The following is a 26,214-nucleotide window of genomic DNA, read 5'->3' as shown; positions in this document are numbered from 1 at the left end:
ATATCTGACAGTGGGGCTGTCAGAGGGTCGCTGCTCCCAGTGACCTGGAGCTGTGTGGCGGTGGGGCCCTCCTGGCTTTCACCTGATGGGGGGGTGGTAGTTTCCCATTGTCTCAGGAAGTTCGTCCCTTGGTTGGCAGTTGCTGCTCTCCTTTCTCCTCGCAGCGCTCTGCCTCTTCTTTTGGTGACGACCCTCCTTACGTCCGTCCTCCCCCTCCGAAGAGCTGTCCGTGTCTTCCACCTGCAGCTGCCTTTTCTCCTTTTTCTGGGAGGTCTTGGTGGCCGGGTGGGTTTTCCTCTTCCTGTTTTGCACCATGGTCCATTCCTCTGCCTCCTTCTTTCCCTTCTCCACCTCCTCCTCCTCCGCCTGTCCTGTCGGAGCTTCGCTCGGCAGCTGTCCCTCTCCGGTAGCTGTCATCTGCTCTGCTCCAGCCTGTCCTTCCTCTTGTGTGCCCCCAGACACCGTTCCTTTGCCGGTTTGCGGTGCCTTGCCGTCCTTTTGTGGCCCGCCTCCGGCCATCTGCGCGTAGGTGGCGGCTCCTCGTCTTGGGCAGGCCTTGTACATGTGGCCTGCCTCCCCGCACAGATTGCATTTCTTTTCCTCCTTGCACTCTTTGGCCCTCCTTCTTGCAATTCCGACAGATTGTGACCTTGCAGTCCGCCGCCATGTGGCCTGACCTCCCACAGGTGCGGCACACTTTCGGCTGCCCTGCATAAGTCAGGTACCCTCTGCTCCCTCCGATAGCAAAGCTGGAGGGTGGGTGGAGGATATTCCCGCTGGCATCCACCCTCAGGGTTACCTTGACCTGTCGTTTGCTGGTCCAGATCCCGAAAGGGTCAACCACATCGGTGCTTTGTCCCTCGACCTGCACATATCTTCCCAGGAACGTCAGGACATCAGTTGGTGGCACGTAGGGGTTGTACATGTGGATTGTGACAACCCGACTCCTCTGTGCAGGAAGCACACACAACGGGACCGCCGACAAGATGGAGAACAGCGGCTCCCCTTCCTTTTCCTTGAAGACCTTCAGGAGCTGCTCACATTGCTTCATGGTCCTGAAGGTGATGTCGAAGTAGCCTGCCCCAGGGAAATCCTGCAGGCAGTACACGTCTGCTGCGGTGAATCCACAGCACTCGAACAACACCTTCTTGATGAACACCGTCCGATCGACTGGTGTACGCTCTTCCACCTTCTTGACAGACACCCGAACGGTGTTTCGAACCCCCTGCCCAGGGCTGCAGGCAACTGTTGAGGCCATAGCTCTGAGGTTGGCTGGTCCCTGAATTGGCGTTAGGCCGAAGCCAGCATGAAGATCCACCAATAGGAGGTCAGCACAACCAAACGATCCTCCAACGTCCAATCACGATCTAGCGATGATCTCCACTAGCTCTGATGACTCGCAACTTGACCCCTGTCCTGATAAGAACAGACACTTGATCTTAGCCAAAAGGCTGATAAGCATGCGGATGAAAATGGAATAGTGTTGGATAGATTGGCTTCAGTATGGTTCCACAGGTCGGTGCAACATCAAGGACCGAAGGGCCTGTAGTGCACTGTAATGTTCTATGCAGTAATTTTGTATATTCTGTAGATTAGATTAGAATATCTGGTCAACATGGACGAGTTGGAATGAAGGATCTGTTTCCATGCTGTACATTTCTATGACTGTAAATTTTGTTAATGCCACTCACCTCAACAACCTCCGCTGGCAGCTCATTCCATATGCAAATCACCCTCAGGGGCAACGTTTTTCCACAGCAGTTCTCTTTCAATCTTTCCCCTCTAAGCTTAAACTGATGCCCTCGAGTTCTCAATTCCCCAACCTTGGGGAAAAAGACTGAGTGCATTCACCTTATCCCTGCCTCTCATGATCTTATACACTTCTATAAGATTCCCCCTGCAGTCTGCTACGCTGTAAAGAAAATAGTTTGTCCAAGTAGATCTGATAGAAAGTTGATCTAATCTTCCTAGCATGTCCAACCTCTTCCCTATAATTCAGACCATTGCGTCCAGGCAACATCCTTGCAAATTTCTTCTGTGCTCTTTCCAGTTTGATAACACTCAAAACTGAACACACTATTCCAAGTGCAGCCTCACCAACATCCTTTACAATTGCAACGTAACTTCCCAACTTCTATACTAAATGCTCTGACTGATGGAGACCAGTGTGCCAAAAGCTTTCTTCACTGCCCTTTCTACCTGTGACTCCACTTTCAGTGAGCCATGCACCTGAACTGCAAGGTTCCTCTACACTCCAAATGCCCCGACCATTCACCCTGAAACTCCTACCTTGATTTGACTTTCCAGAATGCAAGGCCTCACATTTATCATCATTAAACTCTATTTGCCATTTCCCTGCCCACTTCCCCAGTTGACTAAGGTCCTGCTGCAATTTATGATAACCTTCCACACTGTCCACAATACCGACTATTTTAGTGTCATTTGTAAACTTACTAATCATGTCATGGAGATGTCATAGAGACGGTCCAACCTGTCCATGCCGACCAGATATCCCAACCCAATCTAGTCCCACCTGCCAGCACCCAGTCCATATCCCTCCAAACCCTTCCTATTCTCATACCCATCCAAATGCCTCTTAAATGTTGCAATTGTACCAGCCTCCACCACTTCTTCTGGCAGCTCATTCCATACACGTACCACCCTCTGCATGAAAAAGTTGCCCCTTAGGTCTCTTTTATACCTTTCCTCTCTCACCTTAAACCTATGCCCTCTAGTTCTGGACTCCCCCACCCCAGAGAAAAGACTTTGCCTACTTACCCCATCCATGCCCCTCATCATTTTGTAAACCTCTATAAGGTTACCCCTCAGCCTCCGACGCTCCAGGGAAAACAGCCCCAGCCTGTTCAGCCTCTCCCTATCTTGTACATTTTCATCTAAATCATTGATATAGATAACAAATAGCAGTGGGCCCAGCGCCAACCCCTGATGTACACCGCTAGTCTGACAAGGACTCTTCCACTATTCACCTCTGCTTCCTACCATCAAGCCAATTATGTATCCAGTTTGCCACCTCGCCCTGGATTCTATGCGATCTAGTCTTCTCGAGCGGTCTCCCATGTGGAACTTATGAAAGGCCTTAGTGAAATCCATATAGATTACGTCTGCTGCCCTACCCTCATCAACCTTCCTGGTCACTTCTTCAAAGATCTCTAAAATACTTGTGAGGCATGATCTCCCATACATCTCCCTTCCTGAAGAAGGGCTTATGCCCGAAACGTCAATTCTCCTGTTCCCTGGATGCTGCCTGACCTGCTGCGCTTTTGCAGCAACACATTTTCAGCTCTGATCTCCAGCATCTGCAGACCTCACTTTCTCCTCCCATACATAAGCCATGCTGACTACACCTCAGCATACACTGTCTTTCCAAATACATGTATATGTTGTTGTGGTTCTGTTCGCCGAGCTGGGAATTTGTGTTGCAGACATTTCATCCCCTGTCTAGGTGACACCCTCAGTGTTTGGGAGCCTCCTGTGAAGCGCTCCTGTAATCTTTCCTCCGGCATTTGTAGTGGTTTGAATCTGCCGCTTCCGGTTGTCAGTTCCAGACAGGGGACGAAACATCTGCAACACAAATTCCCAGCTTGGCGAACAGAACCACAACAACGAGCACCCGAGCTACAAATCTTCTCACAGACTTTGAACATGAATATGTTTTTTCTCAGAATCTTATGAAGCAACTTACCTCCCACAGATATTAGGCTCACTGGTCTACAGTTCCTAGGTTTTATTTGGAAGTTCTTCTTGAATAACATTTGCTACTTTCCAATCCTCCAGGACTTCACCCATGATTAACGATGATGCAAAAATATTAGCCAGAGCCTCCGCGATTTCTTCTCTAGCCTCTTGCAGTGTCGTTGGATATTTCTGTTCAGGACAAGGAGATTTATCTAGGAGAAAGTGAGGACTGGAGATGCTGGAGATCAGAGTCGAAGCGTTTCATGCTGGAAAAGCACAGCTGGTCAGGCAGTATCCGAGGCACAGGAGAGTCGACGTTTCGAGCATAAGCTCTTCATCAGGAATGTGGGGGTCCTGTTTATTGGCCTTATCTGTTAACCCTCTTGCATTGAATAGAAGCAATTTAATCCAACAGGGATTCTTTGTTCCCTGTTGCTTTCCAGCTTGACCTGTCTCTTCAACTTACTATTTCTGTTCGGTTTACCTGCTTCCCCCCTCACATTTCCCTTCCTGCTGTTGTAGATCCCACCATTCACCAGCCAATGTAGTTTATAAACAAATTTTCCTCTAGATCATTTTTATTTGGAAAAAAAAGTGACAAAACTCATTATAGGCACCCACAACCAGAGAGAAAAACATTACCTAGCAAATAGCTTCTTTAAGCAAGTATGAAAACGTGAAATTGTCCATTTTAGAAGAAACCGTATCTGAATGGTGAGAAATTGCAGAGTTCTTAGATTAGATTTTTTAGATTACATTACAGCGTGGAAACAGGCCCTTCGGCCCAACAAGTCCATACCGACCCGCCGAAGCGCAACCCACCCATACCCCTACATTTACCCCTTACCTAACACTACAGGCAATTTAGCATGGCCAATTCACCTGACCTGCACATCTTTGGACTGTGGGAGGAAACCGGAGCAACCGGAGGAAACCCACGCAGACACGGGGAGAACGTGCAAACTCCACACAGTCAGTCGCCTGAGGCGGGAATTGAACCCGGGTCTCAGGCGCTGTGAGGCAGCAGTGCTAACCACTGTGCCACCGTGCCGCCCACTAGATGTAGAAGGATCTCTTTGTGCATGTACAAAGATCGATGGTAGTCATGATTTGGAGATGCCAGTGTGAACTGGGTGTACAAAGTTAAAAATCACATAACACCAGGTTATAGTCCAACAGGTTTAATTGGAAGCACTAGCTTTCAGAGCGCTGCTCCTTTATCAGGTGGTCCCACATCTGATTTTTAACATTGTATTAAGATCAGTTGACAAGGAAAGCAAGTAATGAGTTAAGCAAAGAGATGGTTACCATTTATCACAAGGGGAATTAAATACAAAAGTAGAGCGGTCATGCTTCATTTATATCGGTCGCTGGTGAAACTACAGCTGGAGTACCGAGCACAGCATTTAAGGGAGAATGCAAATGTATTGGAAGGACTTCAGAAAAGGTTTACCAAATACCTGGAATGAGTATGTCATGTAATAAGGAAAGACTCGACAAACTATGTTTGAAATTCGCTTGTGCCTAGACAAGTAAAGGGTGACTTGATCAAACTAAGGGTGATGTGTGATAGAACTGCAGTGTTTAACTTTTAACTTTATTTATTTTCTTCCCAGGCTATACTAAGAGTGACTTTAATGTTTAACTTTTAACTTTGTTCTTTTTTTTCTACCTCATTCTTAAGTTTTGCACTTGTACCTAAGATGGTGCTATGCATGGTGACATTGAAAATTTTTCATTGTACTCCCATAGTTTTGTACTTGCTACATATGACAATAAAGTCTAATCTAAATCCTCCAAGTCATTCATGGGTGTTCCGTTACCTGGTCATTGAAGACGAAGTGGGTTGAGAGGCAAAGATCAAGTACTCAACTACAACAGCATCCACCCCGATACCCACAAATGGAGCTGCATCAGAACTTTGTTCAAGCGAACTGCAACACAGTGCAGCACCCCAGAGCTGCGCAAAGCTGGAGAAGAACACCTATACAGTGTATTCAAAAACAACGGCCACCCAAAAAGCACAGTCCGCCGGTACCTACACAATAGACCACAATAGAAAAACACAACATGTCCAGACTGGTCACCCTGCCACACATCAAGGACATATCAGACATGACTGCCAGACTACTCCAACCCCTAGATATTAAGCCGACAAACTGATAACTACACATTAAACTACCGATGCGGATAAAGAATCCCATACCCACAGCTAACAGAACCAACGTTATAAGACTGCCACAAACATAACCGAGGGCAAACCGGAAGAAAATTAGCCATTAGGGTACACAAACACCAACTAGCCACCAAGATTCATGAGCCACTATCGCCTGTGTCCATACATGCAGACAAAGAAGGAAACCAGTTTGCCTTGGATAACTCATCTGTCCTAGGACAAGCCAAATAAAGACCTGCACAGGAATTCCTGGAGGCCTGGCTCTCAACCCAGAACTCCATTAACAGGCATGTAGAGTTGGATCCCAAATACCAACCACTAAGAAACAAAACTTGAAATGATGCCCCCCACCTCAGCAAACCAGGACACACAAGTAGTAGTTGGGACAGAACTACCTCTTCACTGGAGGTGCACTGATGATGCTACCTAGTATGGTGATGAAACGTGTGTCAACAAACTTACCAGCTCAACAAGCAAGTCAACAACCTCATTCGCAACCTGAGTTACAAATCTTCACACAAACTTCATATGGCAGATGGAGTTCAATCTGGATAAATATGAGGTATTACATTTTGGTACAACAAACAATTAACGGTAGTGTCTGAGAACAAAAGGACCTTGGGGTTCAGGTATATAATTCTTTGAAGTTTGCTTCACATATAGACAGGGTGGTTAAAAAGGCATTTAGCACACTTACCTTCATTGCTTAGTCCTTTGAGTATAGGAGTTGGGAAGTCATGTTGAGGTTGTCCAGGACATTAGTGAGACCCCTTCTCGAATACTGTGCCCAATTCTGGTTGTCCGGTTTTTGCGAGGATATTATTAAACAGAAGCGGGCTCAGAAGGGATTTACTAGGATGTTGCCGTGTATGGAAGGTTTGAGTTATCAGGAAAGACTGAATAGGCTGGAACATTTTTCACTGGAGTGTAGGAGGTTAAAAAGTGACCTGATACAAGTTTATAAAATCATGAGGAGTGTAGATAGACTTAATGGTAGTTGTCTTTTCCCTAGGACGTGGCATTTCAAGATTAGTGGGCTGGTTTTTAAGGTGAGAAGAAAGAATTTTAAAAAGACGTGGGGAATTTTTTGTTTTACACAGAGTGTGGTTCTCGTATGGAATGAACTTCCTGAGGAAATGTGGATGTGGATACAATGGCAACATTTAAAAGATATTTGGCCAAGTGCACGAATAGGAAAGCTTTGGAGGGATATGGGCTAGGAGCAGGATATGGGACTAGTTTAGTTTAAGATTATGTTTGGCATGGACTGGTTGGACAAAAGGGTCTGTTTCTATGCTGTATGACTCTATGCTTTATCTAGACTGATTATTTTAATATCGTATATGCTTAGCATCACTTATCAAAGAAATGTGCCAAGGGATTTTGAACAGAATGAGTGCAGCACAACAATGAGTTAATGTTAAGAGGCTAGCTTGCACGCTATTTAAATTTCACAGAGCCAGGTTGTGAGAACTTGCAAAGTTGAATACTTCCTTCAAAATTCTTGGATGCAGGCCATCAGGTCTTTGGAGACTTTTTGTCCTTTAGTTCCATTAGTCTGTCAAATACTGAGTCCCTTATCGATACTGATTGTTACAAGACCTTTCCTTGCATCAACAACTTACCTAACAGTTATTGGGAGCCTCATTAAAACCATATTTTAAAAAAAGCTGTTATTAATAAAGGATATTTCATTTCCTAGATCTTTGCTCGCTCACTTAACCTCCATATATCGCTTTGTAGAATGTCCTCTTTACAATTAACCAAACGATTTTTGTATAATTGGCAAACTTGGCAAACTTGGCATTCCTTCATTCGTGTGACTTTTGTAAATGGGAAACAGTTGATGGGTCCAAGCACCCATCCTTGTGTCACAGCAGTATTTTGAAGTAAAACAGATCATCACCACCACCAACCAACAGCTCCCCCTGCTCTGCCCACCCCCCAAAGTATTCTAAGGTATAACCATGCCCTAACGTTTATATTTATTTAAAGGCAAGAATAAGGTGGTGAAATCCAGATGCCATTCAACTGATTCACCACTAGACTTTAATCAAAACGCACCTTATTCTTTCAACACAGTTAAAATACAAAAAAACTTCACATTAACTCTATTGAAATACTTAATAAAATAATGTATTATTTAACTACTAATCATCGACTGTTCCATTACAGACAGCATCCCACAAACACTTTGGCAAAAATGCAATTCAGCAAAACAGTTATGGTTCTCATACGCAGTCTCTCTCTAATCCAGCAGAATGAAACAATCTGCCCCTTTTTATTTTTAAGAGCAAGCACCTCATTTAAAACTTCACTCCAGCAGTTTTCAGTAGCCAGCAGTTCTCACTAACTGAAAATAAAACTTCCAGTGTCTATGTGAGCCCTGACCCCACTCACTCATGAGTCTTTTCATAGAATCATAGAATGCCTACAGTGTGAAAGCAGGCCATTCATCCCATTGAGTCTACATCTCTGCTCCGAAGAGCAACCCACCCAGATTCTATGTCTGTCACCCTGCTAATTCATGGCTAATCCACATGGCCTGCATATCCCTGGATACCTTGGTCAATTTCTCATGGCCCATCCACCCAACCTGCAGATTTTTGGGTTTGGGAAGAAATCAGACCATCCAGTAGGCACGCATGCAGACACTGGGAATGTGCAAACCTTGCACAGACAGGTTCTATTCCACTCTCAGAAGACTATGTCCCTGAACTGTGAGGGAGCTATGCTAACCACTGAATTACCTTGCTGTCCTTAATTTTTTTTTATAAAGCACCCAGGGAGCACTCACAAGCTATTTACTAACTGCCCTCCAGAAGGAAATATTCCGAAACCTCTGTGGCAAAACCCTTGTGCAAGTTACATTTGCTATCTTTCAAATTAACCAGATTGTCACAAAATCAATGGAACTTTGGAAAATTTACAACCAATGTATCAGCTGTCTCGATCGTCACTTATTTTAATATCTTAGGATGAATTCCAGAAAGACCCAGTATTTGTTAATGTTTTTAAAAAAAAATTTATAAAAAATTCTGACAACCTATTTTAATATTTCTGGCTTGCTTTCTCTTATACTCTAATTTTTCCTTTTTCTTTTGGTCACTCTTTTATAATCTGTTTAATCTTCTAAACTCTATTTGCCAACTGTATTTGCGCAATCATAAGCCTTTTCTTTATTAATACGGGTGGTGGATCTGTCCTTTGGAATTTTTCTTCTTCTTCACACTGCATCTGTTCTGTGTATTCTCAAATCTCTCTTTTAATGTTTGGGATGCCTTCACTATAGGATCATTCATTAGCCCTATCACTTTGCACAATGTAAATCAAAGTCTATTCTCCAAAATGCTCTGGAGCATGCTCTTCTAAAACTAAAGAAAACACCGAACTCCTCATCAATGCTGTCTTTGTATATCTGAATTTTCCAATCGATATCCATTTATTCTCCACCCTGCTGTGTGGTTACTGTGACCATGTGTTTACTTTTAGAAATTATTTCATGTCTTTATCATTTCTCATCCTTACCCAAACAGTTTCCACACCCCGATTTCTTGATCTTGGATCATCTCTCTCTCAATTATGCTAATATTACCATATCATCACCCAACTTTGTCCTAGTGTTCTGTCATTTGTAAATGTCCTGTACCCTTGTGGGTTCAGATCCCAAATCCATGTCATCTTACATTGTCTTTGTGACAGCTACCATGTTTATTCATTTTTATTTACACTTTTAATTCATCTGTTTTGTTTTGAATGTTGTGTGCATGAAGATACAGAGCTCTTAGTCTTTTCGTTTTACTATTTTAGCAAATGTTATTCTGTTGGTTGACTCTCTTGAATTCATGCTCTGTAGCCTTTCCTGTCATGTTCTGTTTTTCAGTTCTTGTATTAATACTTTTCTCTTTGACCTTGACTCTACTCTTTGAATTGCTAAATCTTCTCAAATTTAATTTCTAGACCCCATTATTTAGCTTCAAATCTTCTCCACTTCCTTGGTTATGCAGTTGGAAAGTACGTCCACTGCAATACTATTCAGATGGTTTGTTTCCATGCTGTGTGACTCTATGACTATATCAGTTCAATACAGATCCCAATTTCCCCAGTAGTGGAGTCACTGCTCCTGAAGCAGACACACTCTTCCCGTATCAGTCTCTGAACCACACATTCATCTTCCTAATCTGACTTGGCCTATGCTAAATTGCACATGTTTGAGGTAATAATGCAGAGTTTATGACCTTTCAGGTTAATATGCCACCTTGCTCCTCATACGGGCTATGCGGAATCACCCTTCTTTTGCCTCTGTTATTGAAGCCTGTATGGATCATGATAGCTGGATTCCCCTTCCTCCACCAAAAAAAAAACCACCACCTTCTAGCCCTAAGCAGATGTCCTGAACCCTGAGATCAGGCAAACAACATTAACTCACACTTGTTTCTTAACCAAGTCTCACTTAGATTGTCCCTGTACTTGACCTCATTTATCAAACACTTGATTATTTTATCCTTCTCTGTGTTGGGATATTTCATGTACTTTGTCTTATTCTGCAGGCATGTGTATATGACAGAGCTGGACTTGGCTTCAGTAAGAAAATGATCCGGAATAAACCTGCTGGGCTGGATAATCTCTGGAGGGAGTCGACAACAGGAAGGTAATCATTAGAGTATTATGTGAAGTAAACAATGATGTGAGATAATCATGCTTAAGTGAAACAAAGATAGCACAACCTTGTTAGTTGTGCTTTACAGAATGAATTTTTCTTTCTGTGATCGTTTCCTGTCTTTTGCCATTTTCATTTACTGGTAATGTAGAATGCAGTTTATCACAATAAGGTCATGGCATCATCTTTGGTAAGTTGGCCGATTACTGATATTGGTGTCCTTGTTACATTCTAATTGTTAAACAGCTATTTTAACTTTGTTAATTTTTTCAAAATCCCAAATCACTTTCCTATGATTGGTTATCCAAACTGTAGGCTTTTCTTCAAAACTAGGTCATTTTCTTGCTGACATCATCATTTGCTGACAAATCTTTCCTGCATCCTCCATGTGATCCAGACCTGGACACATTGTTCTAACTGAGCTAATCAGTGTTCTGGAGTCTTCTTTATCTTCTTTTAAACTGATCAATTTTTTTCATTCTAGTTTTAAACACTTGAGTGCTTGAACCATAAATACTCTACTCCTGAGCTCCTTTGAAATTTTATTATCTTGTTTATTTTTTGATTCATCTCATTTTTCTGCATTAAATCTCAGCTGACATCTATCTGTCTTTAGGTAGTCCCTGATTTACGAGCTACCAACTTAGAAATATTCATACTTACTAATGTAGTCCCATGTAAGGGTATATTGAAATCAGTTTTTAAAGATCAGACATGTGAATTTTGCTCCTGCTTATGAATGGGTATTTTATATTGTAATGTATTGTCTTCTGACTTGCGTACAAATGATGTCAAGGGCTGTCACTCTCACCTAACCTCTCGAACTTAGCTGTTTTGTCCATGTTTGGACCAAGGCTGTAATGAGTTCTGGAGTTGAGTGGCCCTGACAGAACACAACTGGGCATCACTGACCATGTTATTGCTGAGCAGGTGCTGCTTGATAGCACTGTTGATTAAATCTTTCATCAGTTGGAGTCATAGAGATATTCCACCCTAATCTAGTCCCACCTGCTAGTACCTGGCCCACATCCCTCCAAAGTCTTCCTATTCAAATTCCCATCCAGATGCCTTTTAAATTGCAATTGTACTAGCCTCCACCACTTCCTCTGGCAAGCCCATTCCACATGCACACCATCCGCTGCATGAAAATGTTGTCCCTTAGGTCTCTTTTATATCTTTCCACTCTCACCCTAAACCTATGCCTTCTACTTTTGGACTCCCCCACCCAAAGGAAAAGGCCTTGTCTCTTTACCCTATCCATGCCCCTCATGATTTGATAAGCCTCTATAAGTTCATCCCTCAGCCTCCAACATTCCAAGGAAAACAGCCCCAACCTATTCAACCTCTCCCTATAGCTCAAATCCTTCAACCCTGGCAACATCTTTGTAAATATTTTCTGAACCCTTCCAAGTTTCACAACATCTTTCTGATAGGAAGGAGACCAGAATTGCACACAATATTCCAAAAGTGCCCTGTACAGCCGCAACATAACCTCCCAACTCTTGTATTCCATACTCTGACCAATACAGAAAAGCATACCAAACGCCTTCTTCACTGTCCTATCTATGTGCAACTCTACTTTCAAGGAGCTATGAACCTCCACTCCAAGGTCTCTTTGTTCAGCAACACTTCCTAGGACTTATCATTAAGTGTATAAGTCCTGCTAAGATTTGCTTTCCCAAAATGCAGCACCTCACATTTATCTAAATTATATTCCTTCTGCCACACCTTAACCTATTGGCCCATCTGATCAAGATCCGTTTACTGATAATAGACAGTAGACTGATGGGGCGGTAATTGGCTGGGTTGGATTTGTCCTGTTTTTTTATGTACAGAACATAAGTGGGCAATTTTGCAAATTGTTGTGTGGATACCAGTGTTGTAACTGTACTGGAACAGCTTGGCTAGCGGAGCGGCAAGTTCTGGAGCGGCAAGTTCTGAACATTATTGCCAGAATGTTATCAGGGCCTGTAGGTTTTGCAATATCCAGTGTCTCCAACCATTTCTTGATATCACATGAGTGAATTGAATTGGCTGAAGACTAGTATCTGTAATGCTAGAGGAGGCCAAGATGGATCAGCCACTTGGGACTTCTGGCTGAAGATAGTTGCACAAGGTTCAGCCTTATCTTTTGCACTGATATGCTGGGCTCTTCCATCATTGAGGATAGGGGTATTTGTGGAGCCTCCTCCACCAGTGAGTTGTTTAATCCTCCACTGCCATTGGTGACTGGATGTGGCAGGACTGCATCTGATCTGTTGGTTATGGGATTGCTTACCTCTGTCTATCACTTGCTGCTTATACTGTTTGGCATGCACATAGTCCTGTTTGGTGGCATCACCAGGTTGACACCTCACCCCATCTTCAGGTATGCCTGTTGCAGCAGCTGGCATGCTCTCCTGCACTCTCCATTGTATCCGGATCTTCCCTGGCTTGATGGTAGCAGTTGAGTGGGGCATATGCTGAGCCATGAGGCTACCGATTGTGCTGGAGTCCAATTCTGCTGACGTTGATAGCCCACAACACCTAATGGTACCCCAGTCTTGAGTTTTAGATCTGACCGAACCCTGTCCCATTTAGCACAGTGATAGTGTCACACAACATATGATTTTCAGTGTGAAGGCAGAATTTTGTGCTGTGGCCACTCTTAGTGATACTGTCATGGAGTGATGCTGGCAGATTGGTAATGATGAAGTCAAGTATGTTTTTCTTTCTTGTTGATTCACTCACCACCTGCTGTCGACCCAGTCTAGCAGCTATGTCCTTTAGGACCAGAGCAGCTTAATCTGTGTACTGCTGCTGAACCACTTTTATTGGTGGACTTCAAAATTCCCCCACCAAGGTACATTTTGTGCCCTTGCCATCCTCAATGCTTCCTCCAAGTGTTATTCAATATGGAGAAGTACTCATTCATCAGCTGAGGGAGCTGAGGGTACTTGGTAATCAGCAGGAGGTTTCCTTCCCCATGTTTAGCCTGAAGCTACGAGACTGTTCATGGAGTCTGGAATCAATGTTGAGGACTCCCAGAGAAACTCCCTCTTGACCATAGACCACTGTGCCACCACCTCGCTAGGTGTGTCCGGCCAATGAGACAAGACTTAGCTGAGGATGGTGTTGATGTTGTCTGGAAAATTGTTGTAGGATATGACTCCATGAGTATGACTGTGCCAGGCTGTTGCTTGCCTAATCTGTGAGACAGCTCTCCCACGTTTGGCACTAGCCCCCAGATATTAAGTGAGGAGTACTTGGCAGGGTCGACAGGGCTGTTTCTGCTGTTGTGTTATCCGGTGCCGAAGTTGATGCCAGATAATCTGTCTGGTTTCATTTCTTTGTGACTTTGTAGTGGTTGGTATGACTGAATGGCCATTTCAGAGAGCGATTGAGTGTCAACCAAGTGCTCTGGGTCTAGAATCATATGTAGGCCAGACCAGGTGAGGATGGCAGATTTCCTTCCTTGAAGGACATTAGTGAACTAGACGGGTTTTTCTGACAACCGACAACAATTCCATGGTGATAAGTAGATTCCTAATTCCAGATTTTGTTTTTATTGAATTCAAATTCCACCATCTGCATGGTGGGATTCGAATCCCAGTCCCCAGAACATTAGCTGAGTTTCTGAATTAATAATCTAGCAATAATTGATGTTCATGGGATGACACTAAATTAGAACAGTTAATTAGTAACAGGTATATATTTATCATTCACTTAGGTTTTCTAGTAGTGAAGTTATTCTAAATTCCTCTTTCTTTTGTTTATATTTTTAACTGTAGTCATAGAGTCATATAGCACAGAAACAGGTCCTTTGGTCTAACCAGTCCATGCCGAACATAATCCCAAACTAAACTAGATCCATCTGCCTGCTCCTGGCCTATAACCTTCCAAACCTTTCCTATTCATAGATCTATCCAAATGTCTTTTAAACAGTGTAATTGTACCAGCAACCACCACTTTCTCAGAAAGTTCATTCCACACATGTTAAAAATTTGCCCCTCAGTTTCTTTTTAAGTCTCTCTCCTCTCATTTTAAAAATGTACTCCCTACTCTTGAAATCCCTTGGTGTTTAAATAAATTATGTTTTGCTTAATGTCAAGTATTTTGACCAGTCACATTGTATCTGGAACATAGCACTGTGCACCTACCTTTAAAATAAGGAACAGTTAGGGGCGAGGCCACCACTTTAAAATATCTTTTAATTAGATTAGATTCAATACAGTGTGAAACAGGCCATTTGGCCTAACCAGTCCACACCAGCCATCCGAAGAGTAACCCACCCAGACCCATTCCCCTCTGACTAATGCACCTGACACAATGGGCAATTTAGCATGGCCAATTCACCTGACCTTTACATCTTTGGACTGTGGGAGGAAACCGGAGCACCCGGACGAAACCCACGCAGACACTGGGAGAATGTGCAAACCCCACAGAGACAGTTTTCCGAGGCTGGAACCGAACCAGGGTCCCTGGTGCTGAGAGGCAGCAGTGCTAGCCACCGTGCCGCCCCAAACTCTTGATGGAGTCTGGTCTAGTCCATAACAAAAGAACCGCTGTAGTCTTGTGATGGAGCAGCAGTGAATGGCATTCACTTTGCGTCAGTACAAAGGCAATGCTCTTGCCCATCCTCCTCACTGCAACACAGCCAAAGAAGTGTGTGTGAGCTTCTCTACAGAGCAAGCAGCAAAATGTTCAAGTACAACACCTCAAATTCAGAATCATGGCAACCTTAACCTCAGTCATTGAGCTACAATGTCCAGATGATAAAGGTTTACCAGCGCTTAAAAGTGTGTTGCTGGAAAAGCGCAGGAGGTCAGGCAGCATCAAAGGAGAAGGAGAATCGACGTTTCGGGCATAAGCCCTTCTTCAGGAATGAGGAGGGTGTGCCAAGCAGGCTAAGATAAAAGGTGGGGAGGAGGGACTTGGGGAAGGGGCGTTGGGAATGTGATATGTGGAAGGAGGTTAAGGTGAGGGTGATAGGCCGGAGAGGGGGTGGTGGCGGAGAGGTCGGGAAGAAGATTGCAGGTCAAGAAGGTGGTGCTGAGTCTGAGGGTTGGGACTGAGATAAGGTGGGGGGAGGGGAAATGAGGAAGCTGGAGAAATCTGCATTCATCCCTTGTGGTTGGAGGGTTCCTAGGCGGAAAATGAGGCGCTGTTCCTCCAGGTGTTGTGTTGCCATAGTCTGGCGATGGAGGAGGCCAAGGACCTGCATGTCCTTGGCAGAGTGGGAGGGGGGGTTAAAGTGTTCAGCCACGGGGCGGTTGGGTTGGTTGGTGCAGGTGTCCCAGAGGTGTTCTCTGATACGTTCCGCAAGTAGGCGGCCTGCCTCCCCAATGAATACGAGGCCACATCGGGTGCAGCGGATGCAGTAAATGATGTGTGTGGAGGTGCAGGTGAATTTCTGATGAATATTGAAGGATCCCTTGGGGCCTTGGAGGGAAGTGAGGGGGGAGGTGTGGGCGCAAGTTTTGCATTTCTTGCAGTTGCAGGGGAAGGTGCTGGGAGTGGAGGTTGGGTTGGTGGGGGGTGTGGATCTGACAAGGGAGTCGCGGAGGGAGTGGTCTTTCCGGAACGCTGATAGGGGTGGGGAGGGAAATATATCCTTGGTGGTGGGGTCCGTTTGGAGGTGGCGGAAATGACGAAGGATAATCCGATGTATCTGGAGGTTGGTGGGGTGGTAGGTGAGGACTAGTGGGGTTCTTGTCCTGGTGGCGATTGGAGCAGCGGGGTTCAAGGGCAGAGGAGCAGGAAGTGGAGGAGATGCGATGGAGAGCATCGTCAACCACGTCTGAGAGGAAATTGCGGTCTTTGAAGTAGGAGCCCATCTGGGTTGTTCGGTATTGGAATTGGTCCTCCTGGGAGCAGATGCGGCGAAGGCGAAGGAATTGGGAATATGGGATGGCGTTTTTACAGGGGGCAAGGTGGGAAGAGGTGTAATCTAGGTAGCTGTGGGAGTCAATCGGTTGATAGTATACGTCCGTGTTGAGTCGGTCGTCCGAGATAGAGATGGAGAGGTCTAGGAAGGGGAGGGAGGAGTCTGAGACGGTCCAGGTAAATTTGAGGTCAGGGTGGAAGGTGTTAGTCAAGTGGATGAACTGTTCAACCTCCTCGTGGGAGCACGGGATAGCGCCGATACAGTCATCAATGTAGCGGAGGAAAAGGTGGGGGGTGGTGCCAGTGTAGCTGCGGAAGATGGACTGTTCCACATATCCAACGAAGAGGCAGGGTGGAAGGTGTTAGTAAAGTGGAACCACAGAATACCTGCATCTAGTATTTAGGATGATAGTCAAACCACAGAATACCTGCATCTGTATTCAGATAATCTATAATCTACATGGGCGGCACGGTGGCACAGTGGTTAGCACTGCTGCCTCACAGTGCCAGAGACCCGGGTTCAATTCCCGCCTCAAGTGACTGACTGTGTGGAGTTTGCATATTCTCCCCGTGTCTGCATGGGTTTCCTCTGGGTGCTCCGGTTTCCTCCCACAGTCCAAAAGGTTAGGTGAATTGGCCAAGTTAAATTGCCCGTAGTGTTAGGTGAAGAGGTAAATATAGGGGAATGGGTCTGGGTGGGTTGCGCTTCGGCGGGTCGGTGTGGATTTGTTGGGCCGAAGGGCCTGTTTCCACACTGTAAGCAATCTAATCTAATCAAAACTATTCTAATCCCATTTTCTAGTACTTGGCCCAGACCCTTGCATGCCTTGGTATCACAAGTGCACATATAAATTATTGTTAAATGTTGTCAGGGCTTCTGCCTCTACCGCACTTACAGTCAGAGAGTTCCAGATTCCAATCGCCCATACTGTGAAAACATTTTTCCTGGCATCTCTTCTAAACCTTCCTCCCTTTACCTTAAAGCTATGCCCCCAGTCATTGATCCCTCGTCAAGGAGAAAAGTTTCTTTCTACCTACCCTATCAATGCCCCTCCTAATTTTATACATTTTAGTCATATCCTGTCTCAGTCTCCTCTGGTGTAAGGAAAACAACCTCAGTCTGTCAAATCTTTCTTCATAACTGAAACTCTCCAGCCCAAGCAACATCCTGGTAAATCTCCTCTGCACCCTCTCCAGTCCTGTCACATACCTCCTGTAACGTGGATTCCAGAACTGCACACAACACTAGCTATGGCATAGCCAACATTTTGTACAGTTCCAGTATAGCATTCCTGAACTTAAAACTCTAAGCCTCAACTAATTAAGGGCAGGTATACTTAAGCCACCTTAACCACTTTATCCACCTACCATTCATCATGTATTCTATTGCCACGTTTGTTCTGCCCAGTGGCATCACCTCACATTTCTTGGGATTGAATTACATTTACCACTTATCAGCCATCTCATCAACCCTGCCTTGCTCAGACTACAACTGTCCCAACTGTTTATTGTAGTCAGCCATCATCACCACTCTCCACCCCTTTACTTTTTCAAAGGGGATATTTCCAAGTTTTCTTTGATGGATCTATTGCTTCCATATGTGTTTCTCATGTTAAAGTTTCTCTGAAAATGTCAAAGTTATACACATCTTTCATTGAGTACCGAGAAATCTTTGACAGCTATGAGTGCTTTCAGAATCTTCTTGCTCAGATTGCTGTTATACTTAATGAACTGATCACGTGACTTCAATGACAAGGTGAAAGTGAGGACTGCAGATGCTGGAGGTTAGAGTTGGGACTGGAAAAGCACAGTAGGTCAGGCAGCATCTGAGGAGCAGCAGAATTGATGTTTTGAGCAAAAGCCCTTCTTCAGGAATGAATGATGAAGGACTTTTGCCTGAATCTTCAAATCTGCTCCTCAGATGCTGCCTGACCTGTGCTTTTCCAGCATCACACTCTTTCATTAATTCAGTGAATCAAACACTCATTCAGTCAAGGGCGGCAGGGTGGCTAAGTGGGTTAGCACTGCAGCCTCACAGCACTAGGGACCCGGGTTTAATTCCAGCCTCGGGCGACTGTCTGTGTGGAGTTTGCACATTCTCCCAGTGTTTGCGTGGGTTTCCTCCAGATGCTCCGGTTTCCTCCCACAGTCCAAAGATTTGCAGGTCAGATGGATTGGCCATACTAAATTGTCCATAGTGTTGGGTGCATTAGTCAGAGGAAAATGGGTCTGGGTGGGTTACTCTTCAGAGGGTCAGTGTGGACTTGTTGGGCCAAAGGGCCTGTTTCCTCGCTAGGGAAGCGAATCACGTCTTGACTTCAATAACAAATTCAGTTTAACTGATATATTTCAATCAGCATTTTCTGTTCTTGCTTTCTGAATATTGAGAGGGTAGTATTGTAAATGGCATTGTCTGGTAGATGTTAAGACTGACATTTTGACAAGGACTTCCATTACATTTGAAATAGAGCATCAAGGGTTGCAACCTAACCCTGATGCACACTAGGGAGTGATCTGTATCACAGTCAGTATTGTGTTTGGTGCACATGTTCATGCTGTCAAGTCACTTCTGGTGGTGATAGGTTAAGTAAGTGGGCAAAATGTTAGCTATAATGTGGAAAAATGTGAAATTAATTTTAGAGAGTATAAAAGGACAATGGAATAAAAAAGAATCTTCTATTAGATGGAGAAAAATTGCAAACAGCTGCAACACAAAGGGAGTTGAGCATGAAACTCTGAAAGCTAGCGCACAGGTCCAGCAGGTAATCAGAAAGACTAATGTAATGTTTCCCCCCTCATTTCAAATAGGTTGGAGTATAAGAGTAGGGAAGTCTTGCTGAACTGTACCAAGTGTTGGTCAGACTCTTACTAGAGAATGCATTTAAGGAAAGATATTTCATTGGAAACAGCTCACAGAAGATTCACTAGGGTGATCCTTGTTATGGAGGGATTGTCTTTTGAGCAAAGCTTAAACAGGTTAGGACTCTACTCATCAAAATTTAGAAGAAGAAGACATGCTGTCACTGAAACACATAGGATTCATTTGGGGCTTGACAGAGTAAATGCTGAGAGGATGTTTCTCTTCATGGGAGAGTCCAGGACCTGAGGGGATAGTCTCAGAAAAAAGGGGCGCAGATTTGAAACTGAGATGGGAAGGAATTTCTTCTCTTTGGAACTCTTGCCATGGGAGCTATGAGGGCAGATTCCTAATGTATGTTTAAGGCTGAGATGGATACTTTCTTGATCAGCAAGGAGTCAAGGGTTACGGGGAAAGGGCAGGAAAATGGACATGAGGAATGTAGAATCAGCTATGGTCCTATTGATCGCGGTGCAGGCTTGAGGTGCTTAACACCCTACTCCTGTTCCAGCCCAAGCCAGCTGATGCCAAGGTTCTGATCATTGATGCCTCTAAAACACCTTTCATTAAGGCATATTTGAAAAGAACGCATTAGCTACACAAAGTTTCTGCAAATTTTTCATTATCTTTTCCAGGCCTGATGTTTGAGTCACTGTTGACACCTACTGCTGCTTTGAAATTCCCCAGTCTAAAGGTGGTCTAAATTAAGAATTCTGCTCAGAGCAATAGCAAAGCTCCTTTAAGTCCTGATCTTTCACTTTATCATGATGCACATCTTTGGAGTATACATGCCCTTGAAGTTCAGTAGTTCTCTGTGCAAAGTGAATAGAGAACACAATCTGAACCAGGTGTCTGTCATTAAAAGCAGTCAGTTCCGTACAGTAAAACTTACCCGTTTCTTGTTAAGTCCTGTCAGTTAAATGTGTGATGTTTTCCTTTTAGTGATCCATTCGCAGAAAGTCTGGGCTCTTGAAATTTGATAACTGGATCATTGAGATAGCGTCCAGGTTGCTCACAACTGTCTTATGAATATTATTAACGAGTCACAAGTCAGTCAGATCCGTACACAGGTTTGAGCTCGCCAAACAGAGAATTGGCATCTTTTTGTTTACTTTCCTGATGCGATGGTTTCCAACTACTTGTGAGCAGAGACGCTGAGTTCAAGGAGGTGATGTATGTTGTTTCTTCCACTTATTATTTGAGGTTTGTCTGACTAAGGTAAAAGATAGCTGACCAGTGGCATGCGAGGGTCGCTCTAACCTGTTGAGATAGCTTGCAAAACCTATTTCCTACATCAATCAAGTTGGGCTTATCATTCGTAACTGCTACCCACCATGCTGTATTTAACATTATGGTGGTACTGGAGTGTCCTATCCAAGGCACAGACATGGACAAAATTTATGGAGCATTGTGGTGCCCTTTTTGGTCTTCAAAAGTGTTACATTTTGTGGGGAATGGTAAAGTGAATCAAATCTCCTCCTTTACTCATGATATAACTGGGGTGTGTTACATAATTGACAGCTTCCTCGAATTAATATAATAAGTACTCATAGAGATTGTGAACGTCATCTTTGTTTCCTTGTCTTCTGTAGCAATTAATAACCAAGCTGTCAGACAAGCAGTCATTTTATGGGAGATTGCAGGGTAATGTACAGAAACAGAAAGACAGAACAAAGACCCAGAATTCAACTAGTAATAAAAGCAGTCCCTGTAGAGATAGGGTTAATGAACAGATAGCCTGGGGGCTGGCTATAGCAGCGTATGGCACTTGTTCCTGGTCAAATTAGTAATAAATATTCTATCAATTAATTGTTGAATTGAGTGTCACTGAACCCAAACCCACAGTTTGGGGCACCATGATGACTCAGTGGTTAACATGCTGTCTCACAGCGCCAGGGACCAAGGTTCGATTCCAGCCTTGGGTGACTGTGGAATTTGCACATTGTCCTCGTGTCTGCATGGGTTTCCGCCAGGTGCTACGGTTTCCTCTCACATTCCAAAGATGTGCAAGTTAGGATGGTCTACAGTTGACTGCTTCTTCCGAATTTTAGTTATCATTTCTGTATTGGAGTCTGATTTCTACTTTGACATTTGATTAGGAAAGATGGCCTCCATTTTAATTCATATTGTTTCAAAAACAAGAATTTTGAATTTTCTCATGTACAGGTTCGATTCCAACCTCGGGCGACTGTCTGTGTGAAGTTTGCACATTCTCTGTGTGTCCGAATGGGTTTCCTCCGGGTGCTCTGGTTTCCTCCTATGGTTCAAAGATGTGCTGGTCAGGTGAATTGGCCATGTTAAATTGCTCATAGTGTTAGGTGCATTAGTCAGAGAGAAGTGGGTCAGGGTGGGTTACTCTTTGGAGGGTCGGTGTGGACTGGTTGGGCCGAAGGGCCTGTTGCCACCCTGTAGGGAATATAATCTAATTTACACCATGGAAAGAATGAGAGCCAGCAAATGTAAGCACATAAATGGAGTAGCAGTCCTGAAGATAGAGGTAAGAGTGTAGTGCTGGAAAAGCACAGCTGGTTAGGCAGCATCTGAGGAGCAGGAGAATCGATGTTTGGAGCATAAGCTCTTCATCAGGAAAGTGGGTTCTCAGCCAAGGGGTCTGAGAGATAAATGGGAGGGGCTGGGGTTGGGAGGAAGGTTGCTGAGAATGTGATTGGTAGTTGGAGGCGGGGGTGAAGGTGAAAGGTCAGAGAGGAGAGTGGAGTGGATAGATGGGAAGGAAGATGGACAGGTAGGATGGGTCAAGAGGGTGGTGCAAATTTAGAAGGTTGGATTTGGGATAAGGTGAGGGGAGGGGAAATGAGAAACCTGGTGAAATCCACAGTGATCCCATGTGGTTGGAGGGTCCCATAGCAGAAGATGAAGTGTTCTTCCTCTAAGTGTCGGATGGTAAGGGTTTGGCGATGGAGGAGTCCCAGGATCTACATGTTCTTGGGGGAGTAGGAGGGGGAGCACATGTTTGACCACATGGTGGTGGGGTTGTTTTGTGCTTGTCCCGGAGATGTTCTTTGAAGCATTCTGCATGTGGAGTCCACAGAGTCCCCAATAAAGGTCTTCAGTGATACAGTTAGAATAGCAACTTTCCTCTTGTGTGTGCAGTAGGTTTATTCAGATGAACCACCAATGTAATGATGCTCATGTGACGTGAAAGAGTTTTTTATTAGAGCATGAAATACAGTCACTGTGTAGATTAGCTTACTTACAGTGTGGAAACAGGCCCTTTGGCCCAACAAGTCCACACCGCCCCGCCGAAGCGCAACCCACCCATACCCCTACATTTACCCCTTACCTAACACTACGGGCAATTTAGCATGGCCAATTCACCTGACCTGCACATCTTTGGACTGTGGGAGGAAACCGGAGCACCCGGAGGAAACCCACGCAGACACGGGGAGAACGTGCAAACTCCACACAGTCAGTCGCCTGAGGCAGGAATTGAACCCGGGTCTCTGGCGCTGTGAGGCAGCAGTGCTAACCACTGTGCCACCGTGCCGCCCATGTAGATTATAGATTATCTGAATACAGATGCAGGTATTCTGTGGTTTTACTATCATCCTAAATACTCGATGCAGGTATTCTGTGGTTTGAATTGTATATCAGCCTGAATGCTGGATACATTGTATATTAGATTAGATTACAGTGTGGAAACAGGCCCTTCGGCCCAACAAGTCCACACTGACCCGCCGAAGCGCAACCCACCCATACCCCTACATTGACCCCTTACCTAAAACTACGGGCAATTTAGCATGGCCAATTCACCTGACCTGCACATCTTTGTGACTGTGGGAGGAAACCGGAGCACCCGGAGGAAACCCACGCAGACACGGGGAGAACGTGCAAACTCCACACAGTCAGTCGCCTGAGGCGGGAATTGAACCCGGGTCTCAGGCGCTGTGAGGCAGCAGTGCTAACCACTGTGCTGCCCACAGGTATATCTGCCTGAATATCAGATATAATGTGGTTTCTATATCCACCTGAACAACAAATACAGCCTAAAGATCAGAGACAGATGCAACCTGAATATCAGAGACAGATAACCTCTGCTTTGCATCTGAACCTGAATATCAGATGCATTTATTGTATGGTTTATATTTCAGTCTGAATACTAGAGTCAGTTGCTGTGGACTTGGTATCATCCTGAATAACAGACACAAAGAGTGGTTTGTGTATTACCCTGAATATCACTTACAGATAATGTTATTTGTACATCAGCCTCAATAGATGCAGATAGTGTGGGCTGGGTATCAGACTCAATATAAATGCCGATTATGTGGGTGGGGTATCAGTCTCACTACCATATGCAGTCATATGTTGGTTTATACATCAACCTCAATATCTGATAGAGATAACACCGTGGCCTGAACATCAGCTTGAATACCAGATACAGGCACAGCGTTGTACGTCAGCCTCGATGTTCGAAACAGATACAGTGTGGTTTTTAATATGGCCTGAACAGAATTTTTTTTTATATCAGCTTGAATATCAGATAAAGTTGCAGTGTGAGGTGGGTTTCTGCCTGAATACCAGATATACATAGAATGGAATAAATAAAAACAAAGAACTGCAGGTGCAGTTTGGATTACATATCAGCTTGAGTACTAGCCACAGTATGTAAGTTGGACATCAACCTGAACACAAGATGCATTTACAGTATTGTTTAGCTATTACATGAATACTAGATACAATCAGTGAAGTTTAGATATCAGCTTGAACACAGGAGTTTTACTGTACGCTTTGTCATGCAACCTCAGTCCCAGGCACAGACACAATGCACAAGTCGAGAATGTGTTCTGGGAAAGCACAGCAGGTCAAGGCAGCATCGGAGGAGCAAAAGAGCATCGGATGCTGCCTGACCTGCTGTGCTTTCCCAGCAACACACATTCTAGACTCTGACCGCTAGCATCTGTGGTCCTCACTTTCTCCTAATAGATACAGTGCAGTTTGTATTTTCAGCCTAAGTACTAATACAGTGTATTATAGTGTAATTTGTATATTGGCTGGAATACCAGTTATAGTGTGAACTGATCATCAGACTTGTATTTTCAGTGTGGTTTGTGCATCACTTATAGTTAGTGTGGGTTGGCTATCAGCCTGAATACCAAATATAGGTACAATGTGGTTTATGTATCTATCTGAATACAGGATATTTTGCAGTCTTGTTTTTATATTAGCCTGAATGACAGATGCGATTAGTATCGCTTACATAGCAACTTGAGCACCAAATACTGTGTGGTTTATACATCAGTCCGAAAACCAGATATCGGTACAATACATCAGCCTGAATACTGGATACAGTTGCAGTGTGGTTTGTATGTCCCCCTAAATACCAGATACTTTGTATGCTTTGTATATGAACTTGAAAGCAAGGTATGTTTAAAGTGTGACATGACTATTGATCTTAATACCAGATGCAGTTACAGTATGGTCTGTATATCAGCCTGAATATCGGAGACTGAGACAGTTTGAAAACTGCATTGAATACTACATTCTGTTATGATGCAGTTTGTAGATTGCTCTGAATTTCATGGACCAAAGCAAGCAAATGGGGCAAGGTTAATTGTGAAAACTGGGCAGCATTGGCAAAGTTGGGCCAAAGGACCTTTTCCCAAGCTGTCAGCCTCTATATATCAGCACAGTGTCTTTTGTACATCAGCTTAGAATACCATATACAGATAGAGCATGTTGGATGTCAGCCTGAATACCTGATCATTACAGTGTCGGCTGGATATCAGCAGATACAAATGTATCTGCTGAGTACTAGATATTGGTGCAGTTGTAAATCACCTCGAATACCAGATCAGATACAGTGTGGTTCAAAATATCCGATACAGATCTGTGGGACAAATATCAGTATGCATACCAGATAAGGTTCCTGTGTGGTTGAAATGTCAGGCTGAATCGTAAAATTACCTACAATGTGGAAAGAGGCCATTCGGCTCATTGTGTTGGCATCTATCCTCCCACCCTATTTCTTTAACACCACATTTTCCATGGCTAACCCACCTAACCTGTGCATTCACTGGATACTGCAGGGATTTTTGCTATGTGTAATCCACCTAACTTGCACATCTTTGGACTGTAGGAAGAAACCGGAGCATCCGGTGGAAACCCATGCAGACGCAAGGAGAGTATGCAAATTCTACGCAGACAGTCACACAAGGCTGAATTGAAGCAGTTCCCTGGTACTGTGCTAACCAAGGCGAACCACTGTGTCGTGATGCTGCTCTGATTAGTTCCAATACCAGCTGGTATCAACCTGAATGCTAATTAAAGTTGGTGTCATTAATATTATCAGCTTGAACACCAGTTTTGTTTAATGTGGATAGTACATCAGTTTGAAAACCAGATACGTATAAAATATCTGTGTAGTCAGACGTATTTGCAGATATAGTTGATATGTGAAACAAAAACAGAATTTGTTGGAGAAACTTAGCAGATCTAGCAGCATCTCTGGAGAGAAAGCAGAGATAACATTTCGAGTCCAGTAGACTTGAGTACTATGCAGGCACAGTGTTGTTTGTGTATCATCCTGAAGAAAGTGAGGACTGCAGATGCTGGAGGTCAGCATCAAGAGTGTAGTGCTGGAAAAGCAGGTCAGGCAGCATCCGAGGAGCAGGAGAATCAACATTTCAGGCAAAAACCCTTCATCAGGAATGAGGCTTATGAGCCAAGAAGGTGGAGAGATAAATGAGAAGGGGGTTGGGGCTGGGGGGAAGGTAGCTAAGAGTATGATACGTAGGTGGAGATGGGGGAATGGTGATAGGTCAGAGAGGATGGTGGAGTGGATAGATGGGAAGGAAGATGGACAGGTAGGACAGGTCATGAGGGCGGTGCCGTGTTGGAGGGTTGGATATGGGATAAAGGGAGGGAGGGAAAATAAAGAAACTGGTGAAATCCACATTGATGCCATGGGGTTGGAGGGTCCCAAGGCAAAAGATGAGGCGTTCT

General features: G+C 44.3%; 1 protein-coding gene across 7 annotated transcripts in view; it reads left to right on the top strand.

Annotated features, from left to right (window-relative positions):
- Window positions 1-26,214, top strand: part of LOC122549114 (uncharacterized) — a 226,083-nt gene that overhangs the window by 62,252 nt on the left and 137,617 nt on the right. For all 7 annotated transcript variants that reach the window (XM_087986363.1, XM_087986362.1, XM_043688409.2 and 4 more), the window contains one exon: window positions 10,423-10,523. In XM_087986363.1, the coding sequence (XP_087842489.1) occupies window positions 10,423-10,523 (101 nt within the window). The remainder of the gene's footprint in view (window positions 1-10,422; window positions 10,524-26,214) is intronic.

The sequence above is a fragment of the Chiloscyllium plagiosum genome, unplaced genomic scaffold, assembly GCF_037043375.1.
Source record: "Chiloscyllium plagiosum isolate Xiang-an unplaced genomic scaffold, Cpla_swu_hap1 HiC_scaffold_4, whole genome shotgun sequence".
In the NCBI taxonomy this organism is placed as follows: domain Eukaryota; kingdom Metazoa; phylum Chordata; class Chondrichthyes; order Orectolobiformes; family Hemiscylliidae; genus Chiloscyllium; species Chiloscyllium plagiosum.
This window is presented reverse-complemented; position numbering and strand designations above follow the sequence as displayed.